At 51.4% G+C, this 8900-nt stretch overlaps 1 protein-coding gene across 1 annotated transcript; it reads right to left on the minus strand.

Annotated features, from left to right (window-relative positions):
* Window positions 1-1517: 1517 nt before the first annotated feature.
* Window positions 1518-8641, minus strand: SLC45A3 (solute carrier family 45 member 3). The gene is made up of 4 exons (XM_009817045.1): window positions 8470-8641; window positions 7354-8187; window positions 5542-5807; window positions 1518-1973 (listed from the first exon to the last, which is right to left on the minus strand). Exons 1-4 carry the CDS (start codon window positions 8639-8641, stop codon window positions 1518-1520), a joined length of 1728 nt encoding a protein of 575 aa, XP_009815347.1.
* Window positions 8642-8900: the final 259 nt, after the last annotated feature.

Genomic DNA, 8900 nt, shown 5'->3' on the forward strand with positions numbered 1-8900 from the left:
ATAAAATAAATTAAAAAAAGCTCAAGCAAGTATAATGTAGTAAATATGTAATCTGGATCAGCAAGCCACAGGCACAAACAGAATGAAGAGTTTCTTTCTGTCCTGCTCCTTCTTCTGTCCAGCACACCAAAAACTAGGCTTTACCCTACCAGTAAGCAGCTGCCAGAGTGGCTGTAGGCACCTTTCATCCTACCCACCTCCTGTTTACGGTGCTGCTTCCGATGCTGCTTCCAGCAGCCTCTCGGGGCGTGCTGGCAACACCTGAACTCGGCCACCGTGCTGGGTACTGGGATGCAGCGTGCCCTGCAAGGTGCGCTCCTGCCAGCCTGCAGGCACAGCCAAAAGCCTTTCTGTCTGGAAAGAATAGTCTGGTCTAGAAGGTTGCTTTGGGGACGCATCTTCCAGGGAAAACAGACACAGCCAGCGACCAACTCCAGTACCAACTACAGCAGTGACTGCTGCTGAGTTCAACTAGCTGTCAGCAGACAAGTGATTCCTCCAGCTTCCTCAGGCCTGGTACACTTGTTCCCATGTAGCCTTGCAGGAGAGCTCTCCCTGTTGTACTTCATTGTCACAGGACTGAAAACCCTCTGAGAACGGATTTTTGCTGTGATACAGCAGCATCTTTTAGGGGCCAGGTGCGGAAAAAACACAACAGTCTGGATCTGTGAGGGAGAGAGCAGGCAGCAGCTCTGAGCACTGAGGAGTGAGAGGTCAGAGTTACTGAGAACTGCGTGAGGAAAGCTAAAAACAATCATTAAGAAAAAAAATTAAGAAGTCCTTTCCATCTGATGCAATACGGTACATAGGTAAAAGATAAGTCACCTTTTGGAATTGGTCCTAATGAAACGTTACCTGTTTTTCCAAAACAGGACATAGTAACTTTTCTCCTAAATGGTTTCTCCCAGTCAGAACAGAGGTGGGGAAGGACAGAAGCGTGCGTGCACGTGTATGCACCCCCTTTGCTCCGTGGCCAAACCTTAGCCACCCATCTTTTTTTTTTCCCAAGGAAATCTCCTCCCAGTGTCCTATTTGCAGAGCTATTGCTCAAGAAGTTGAGTAAAACTCCAACAAGCAGGGGAAGAGGATGCAGCTGTAACTGGAAAACAGGAGAGCCAATGATTTCTTCCTCCCCTCCCCATACCACTGCCTCTCCTGCTCAGTTTAGGTAGAACTACACAGAAACATGACCCGTTATTAAAGGAAAAGTCCATTTCCTTTCTCTCCCCCGTATAATCCCCTTTGGTGCTGGCTGTGCAGTGCTTTCTTTTGATAAAGGCACCTTTGGAAAGCACTGATGGCCCAAAGCACAATGCCCCAATGCCTCATATTTACACCTGAGATTAGCCCCGTTGCACCTCTCCTGCCCCCAGCCCCAGATCTACCCCCCAGGGCTACAGCAACAGCATGGGGGGAGCAGGTGCCACATGAGGCTTCCCACACGTGGCCGTGTGAACACACACACATCTTATTTTGCCACATGCAGGCACCCGCGTGCCGCCCTTGTGCCTTCCACATCACTCTGAATACTTCGCCATGTCACTCTTATCAAAGACAACTTTGGTTGCAAAGTAAATGGCTACCAGACCAAAGCCAGCAGCTGACACCATGTAGGCAGTCACCGACTGCGTAAACTGGACAATGGACCCCATGAAGAGGGAGGGGACAACCTGAGAGAGGAGGAAAGCACTGTCCAAAATAGCCAGGTCCAGGCAGATCCCTCGGCCAGGAGCCACCGAGTCTGGTTCTCCCACCATCATCATGAGTGAGACATCGCAGGAGGAGCTGACGCACAGAGCCGAGCTGGTGGCTGGAGGAGAGGAGGAGGAAGAGGAAGAAGAGAAGAGGCTCCCAGCATGTCCATTCTGGTAAGGCAGCTTCTGGCTGGAAAGGTGGCCTTTAGAGAAGGCTGATTTCTTGTCCAGTCGAGCTGCGTCTTCCTCCTCTTTGCTCTTATATTTATGCAAAAATACCTAGGGGAAAGAAAGAAGGCACGTGAAGAATGAGTATGTAGGGTGCAGCCCAGCAAGTGAGCTGGGGGGCAGAGGGGGCCCCGTTTTCTGTGCAAGAGAGCAGAACTACTCTGTGCTTTGTGTGCACTGGGTCAGGCTGTTAGAGGTGGGGAGTGCCTGCAGTGAGCCTGGCCCACGTGAGATGGCCTCCAGGAGCCAGCCTGGCTCTTCCCAACTGGCACGGGATTCAAAGCAACCCTGACTCACCGAGGGAATCTGGCCAAGTGATGCCTTTGTTGTGTGGAAGCTCTGGGGCTCAGCAGAGTGCTGCAGCCCAAAGCCAGCCCAGGCTCTGCGCTTGGGGACACTTTGCACTGAGCCGTGGGTTGTCACCTCCTCACTGGGTGCCAAGGGAATCCGAGCACCAACTACAGCTCACCCCATCCTGAAATCAGCTGATGCACACTTGCAGGACAGGAGTGAAGGGCCAGAGCCCACTTTGGACATATCACAGAGCCAGTGCGCTCCAGTGCAAACAGAAGTGTTTATAACGTGGCTGACTGGGAACCCAAAACCTTCCTGCAGAAGGGCCCAAAGGGCAGACGAACAGTTCAGAGCCCTGGATGCATGGCCACTTCTCAGTGTCTGGGATACTTAAAAGTAACACCAGGTGAGATGGCACAGTGCTGGGAACTCGGGAAAGCGCTCTTTTCCCAGCTCTGCAATGGACCGTGCATGCATGACCTCAACTGAGTTGCTTCATCTGCCTGACCTGAGCCTCTTCACTCAGGCTAGAAAAGGGGGGTGGGGGGAAGAAAAATAATTTTCTTCTCACCCTTTTTTGCCTCGCTCTGCTCAAGCTGTGAGATCTCTGGGGCATAGCTCACTCCAGCAGTATTCACCCAGAGTATTTGGATCAAAAAGCTTTCCACGTTAATGCTAACAAATAATGGGCAGTCACGTGCAGACACCGAAAACACTGCAGAGCCTCAGCTTTAAAACTCCAGGGCATTTGCAATTACGCACAACTGCTGGTCTGCATGGGTTAGAGCAGATAACGAAGGACATGTTAATCCATTATCTGCATAGTGAGACTGAACAAAGAAAATAAAAAGGAAAAAATAGCACCTGTCTGAGAGCAGAGAGCACTGTACCCAGCCACAGGGCTCCAAGGGGTTTGCCTGAACTATCCTTCCTTTTGCAGGCGGGACCTGGACACAGATCAACAGGAGGGAACCGCTGGTGCAGGAGTGTGGGCACTCCAGCTCTGGCGCAGGCCATCCCAACGCTTTCAGCAGTCTTGGCACCCACCCAGCTACACCCAGCCCTGCCCTAGCATATGTCAGCACCAGCCAGTCTCCCTTCATGCTGCCCCAGGCCATGGCTGCAGATCCATAGCACAAAGAGTTTCAGATTCAATCGGGGAAGAGAAACCAGATGAGAAGAACTTCACTGAACAGCAACCATCTTCCAAAAGCTTTACCTGGGCTCTGCTCAGCTGCTCACTATACCCTTCAACTCCTCAATTCTGCCCAGGCTCATGAATTTATGCTTAAATGCATCAATCCAGAACCGTCACTTATCTTATGTGGAGCTTAAAAATCCTCCCACATGCCTCCTATTGCCATCAGACTTCAAAGCAACTCAAAACCCAGCATAGAAAGGGCATTTTGTGAGCCAAACTAGGATGTCCCCCCCAGTTCCAGCCCTTTGTATTTGACAGTGACGTGCCCAGAAGCCTGCTCAGCTGCCCTGAAGGCCCATGCCACATTTTCTTGGTTTCTATACTGATCCAGGCTAGGACTTCTGAGATACAAATTCTGGCAGGGGTGTTTGAATACCTAGTGTGGAGAATTAATGTGAATCTAGAGAAAATGACTTCAACACATACTCACAGGAATGAGCTTAGTGAGAACTTACGCTTTGAAATCAGCCCTTGTAACACAGGATACAACCACAGGAGTCACTGGTGCCTCAATCAACAGCTTCACCTCCCTCTATAGTTGATGGGGAGAGGTGGGAACGAGGAATTTAGCTCTCCCTAACCTCCTGTAGAAGGTGTGGATGCCCACCACGCATCTCACCTCTACCAAGCTTTCAGGCGCTGTTAGAACATGCATCCTGTTCTAGTCAAGGTTTAGTGGCCATGCGGAGATGAGAGGGCATGCAGGAGAACAGAGCGACTTACACAGCCTGTGCAAAGCAAGGAGCTCCAGCTGAGGTGGCCTTGCAGGCTTTTGCCAACGATCCCGCACAGGGTGGAAGCAACAGCCACTTTGGATGCCCCTTCTGCCGATTTGCTTCGGGAGGAGTGTTTAAAGTTAAGAAAAAGTAAAAAAAAGAGAGGGAGGAGAGGAAGCAGGAACAAGGGAAGTCAAACAAAAATGATGACAGATTTCAACAGTAAGAAAAAAGAAGAGAACAGAAATAGGAAAGATGGAGAATTTTCTGCAAAAGGCATTTTACTGACTACTTCTTGTGGGGTCGCCCTGCAGCCTGCTGCTAAGTACTTGGTAAGTGAAGGAGGAACTTTCAAGTTAGGGCAACAGAGAGACCAAACCCAGCTATACCCCACACCTCATTGTACTGAGAGTGTTTCCCCATCAAGCCTTTGGCAAACAGTTGGGCATGTGGCCTTCACATTCCCAGTCTGTGGAGTTTGGTTTTCATTCTGTTGATATTGTGTCCATGGGAGATCGCAGCCAAACTGAAGTTTTTGCAAAGCGGAACACTCCCTCGTACCCCTATTTTGACAGGGTGCCTGATGCAAATTGGGATGGGTTGGTCAGAAGTATTTGTTCAGTGTGAACATCTGGATGCCTGTGGTAAAAACTCCTACTTATTTCACTGCACAGTGAACCGCCTGCCACTGGGATGAAAGAGCTGCTCTCAAACCACAAATTAATTTTGCATTTGCAGCACAAGAGAAACTCCTATTAATCCAGTGTGCAACTCAGGAACCTCCTAGGACTCCTCCACAAGGATAACATCTGTGGGACAGGATTACTAGCTTTTGTGTTGCTGTCAAAGTTTCACAATGTTTATTTTTCTTGGAGCTAGGGGAATAGGAAGAACCTCAGTTTTCATTTTACTGATCTTCATGCTATGGACAAAAATTGGAAAGCAGGACCTCTAAGGGCTGAAAATTCTTGAGTTTTTTAGCACCTCGGGTTGGCAGTGCTGCAGATGTGACTTGGCTGCAGAATGCACAGAGGTATAACTGACCTGTACCAGTTTCCCTAAAAATATGCACAACACAGGGGAATACAGGACATCCGTTTTGATACACCAGTCCTAGCTGTTTTCTCCCATCTTACCCACTCCCCACTTTTTAAAATTGCATAATGCTTGTTGTAAGCAGGGGATGGCTAAGGAAGGAGATGCTAAACTCTCGTCTCCTCCATTTCAGATGAACCTTCAGAGAAGACACAGCCTGGAGACAAGAGGCACATGTGGAAAACCTTTGCACACAGGCATGTGTTTCTCTTCCATGGGCTGAACTGACTGTACAAGCTACAAGTGGCAAAAGAGGCTGGCCAAGCTGTCCTCACAGCTACCTGGCACATTGCCCTCTGGAGCAGATCCCTACCTGTTTTTCGTGATGATACAGTGATGCCAGTGTGTATGGCAGGATCTGGAGTGCAGAGAAGGTGAAGCCTGTCAGAGCAGCTGAGATGGTAACAACGATGACACTGTGGGAAAGGCACATGACGAAGGCAGCCATGGGGAAGAACACCACACTGGCCAGGTAGACCGCCCGCGTCCCAAACTGCTTCACCATCCGGTCCATGATTGTCGAAAAGAAGATGGATGTGACGCATTGCAGGAAGAGGCCCAAACTACCCATCCGGACGCCTGCAGGTAAGCAGAGGTGGTAACAGACACTGCCCTGACTGCACCCAGGCTTCACCCAGCCAAACACCTTTGGGCCTCCTTCCCTCTCCTTCAGTGCCCGACTCAGTACAGTCCATGCAGAGAGTGGCACAGCCGCAAACAGCCCTGACAACCATACGGCTGGGTCAGGAAGCAGAGCAGCATCACTTAACATATCCCAGGGTTGCACCAGCCAGACTGCAGTTCCCACCCTCCACCAGCAGCGAGTATTTCCTACGCCTGCTCCTGGGCACCCCAGTCTAAGCGGAGGGGCAATGGAAGATAGGAATCCAAATGCCATTCTTGTCTTTGGAAGTTGTTCGGTTTACCGCACCTTCCTACTCTTGACCCAGGATCTGTCACCCACTCATGAACCAGGATCTGTTGTTATCTGATGCCAAAATCAGCAACAGAACAAAAGGAACAAGGAATTGTGTTTAAGCCAAGGTAAAGTACACAACATCCACTAAACGACTGCAGTATCCGGTAGCAATCCGGACCTTACCCTTTGCAAAGATCTATCAGATTTCAGGGAATTAAAACCATTAACTCTTTGAAGCAAGGATCATTACTCAACATATGTTTCTCTGACAGCTAGCACAATGGAGTCCTGACCTGCTGGAAGCTATACAGTGCAAGTGTTAAATAATAATTAAGCTCCCTCTAAGTTAAACAGACACTCAGCACAAAGAGGCAGTGTATTGCAGAGCTCATGGAGGCAGTGAGTGGAAAACTCAGAGGGCAAGATATGCAGCTGGAAAAGGAGGGCCAGGGAGGTGCCTCCAAGAATAAGAGACTTAGATCAGGGAGACAAAAAGAAGGGCGAGTCAAGGCTCTGGCACAACACAGCAGGCAAAATGTGACAGAAGGCAACAACAGTAAGCAGGTAACGTGCCGCAATGAGCAGTATCCCGTGAGGTGGACATGGCAGCTACTGACTGCAGTGGTAAGCACTATCAGAAAGCCCTGGAGAGAGGGGTGAGAACTGGGGAAGCTGCTTGAGGGCTCCCCAGATACAAATGTGAGATGGGAATCTCACAGTAGCATGAAAAGAAGATGCAGCAAAGCCCACCTCACTGCTACTGAGCATGTCCTGGCTTTCCAACCCCTGCTCTCCAAGAGATGGGGAGCACCATCACCCCTCACTTAAAAAGGAGGGAAGGGCAGTGAAGGGACCCGGCAGTGGCAACTACAGCCTGCAGACAGAGCCCAATACGTCCTGTTCAGCATGCAACCTGCTAGACCGTTCTGCCACTTAACAATTCAGCCCCAGGCCAGGGCTGCGCTGCCAGATCTAGTTCCGTGCTGGGTAGCTTGGAGGACAAAGAGGCGTTTCCCTATTTGGTTCACTGTGTGATGCTCTGGGGGCCACGGAGGAATGTTTTTTCCTGACCTGTCCGCAGAAAGACTAGTTTATTGTAACTTTTGTTGCATTACTAGCAGAGCTGAGCCCATTCCTAGCTCCCACTAAACACTCCTGTCCTAGGAACAGGTGCTGCAGCCTCAAAGCCCCTGGTTCACTTCTCACCTTCATCGTAGTGGCGTCTGGCATCCGTGCCTGGCTTGGCTCTGGGGACGCCGTGGTACAGTCCTTCCCCAACAAAGTCTGTGTAGAACAGCATGAAAGTCATGAGTGCCATCCAGCTGCAGAGCTCGGCCACGAACAGGCGCCGGATGACCTTGGGGATGCGGCAGTAGAGGCTGTGAAGCCGCGGCACCAGCGTGCAGAGGTTTCTCAGGGCCTGTATCATATGCCTGGCCTGCAGGAGACATGAGCTCCTGGAGAGCTGGCAAGAGCAGCAGGCAGGAGGTGAGGGCTTAGGGGGAGCATCCTTCAGCGCTGAGCCATCCAGAACATCTGCCTGGGTGGCTGCCTCCTCTGTCACAAAGAGCGTGGCCAGCACACAGCCGAGGAAAATGATGGCAAGGAGGCTGAAGAGGCATGTCTCCTGCCCTCCCAGGTACGGGGCCAGAAAGCTGCCACCCCAGTCAATGGCTGGAAGCAGGTAGCCAATGCAGCCCCCCAAGCTGATCATGAAGGCATACAAGGAGAAGGCTTGGCGGCAGTTGTCTGGCTCCTGGAAGAGGTCTGAGAGCAGGGCCTCCAGCGGAGTGAAGCAGACCTGGCCGCAGAAATCCAGTAACCCGATGCCCAGGATGAGGAAGGCAATCTCCAGCGGGCGAGTGTTGAGGGCAAACAGGCTGGCCAGGCTGCTGGCATGTGGGATCACAAAGAGGCTCAGCAGAACTCCCAGGCAAAGCATCCAGATGAAAGGTCGCCTTCGGCCATAGCTGCTGTGCCAGTGGTCACTGGCAGATCCAATCAGCGGGACAAAAACCAAGCCAAGGACAGGTCCTATCCCTGGAAAAGAGAAAGAGGTGTTGTCAAGAGGACACATCTGAAGGACACTGGTCTGTAGGCACTGCAAAAAAAGCCTGGGACGTTTCAGGAACTCAGTAAGCTTCCCTGGGTCGCAGCCCCCTCCTTCAAACACAAGGCTGCCCTTGATGTAACGGCTGCCCTTCATGTAACAGCAGCACTGCAACCACCCCGCAGAAGCAAGCCTCCATGCTGTTATTTGGCCCTGCCTTCCAGACTCGAAGCGGAAACAAGCACCTTGAATATGAGAGAAAAACTGCCTACCCAAAACCATGGTCATGAACTTCTCCTCCACACCCACTTCCAGCAGCAGCGGAGGCACGTAGGTTATCCCTGCAGCCAGGCAGACCTCCAGGCCGAACGTCAGGGAGTTGACCAGCAGGAGCTGGGTCTTGCGGTTGTGGAAGAGCATGCTGACCCAGGCTCTCTGAGCCATGCTGCCCCGACACTCCTCACTGACAGCGGGCTGTGTCGCTCTGGCTGCGGCACTCCCAGGGATGCCCCACAGGCAAGGTCTGGAGCTTCCCTTCCTGGTCTGCTGGACAGATGCTGTCTCCCATTTTTAGCAACGGTGAATGAACAGTCTTTTCCTCTTCCTCTTATTGCAAGATGTGGTCCCAGCAATGTCAAGTCCAGGCGTGGGCAGGCAGGAATCCCACTCCAGGCTTCCCCTTCTGCTCACACGCTGTGGTCTG

The sequence above is a fragment of the Gavia stellata genome, chromosome 30, assembly GCF_030936135.1.
Source record: "Gavia stellata isolate bGavSte3 chromosome 30, bGavSte3.hap2, whole genome shotgun sequence".
NCBI lineage: Eukaryota > Metazoa > Chordata > Aves > Gaviiformes > Gaviidae > Gavia > Gavia stellata.

Excerpts from the sequence above, each read along its gene's own strand:
- SLC45A3 (XM_009817045.1), bottom strand. The coding sequence starts at position 8,641 with ATGGCTCAGAGAGCCTGGGTCAGCATGCTCTTCCACAACCGCAAGACC. Across the intron at positions 8,188-8,469 it reads GTTCATGACCATGGTTTTGG|GGATAGGACCTGTCCTTGGC; the intron begins GTAGGCAGTTTT and ends TCTCTTTTCCAG. Across the intron at positions 1,974-5,541 it reads TGTATCATCACGAAAAACAG|GTATTTTTGCATAAATATAA; the intron begins GTAGGGATCTGC and ends TCTTTCCCCTAG.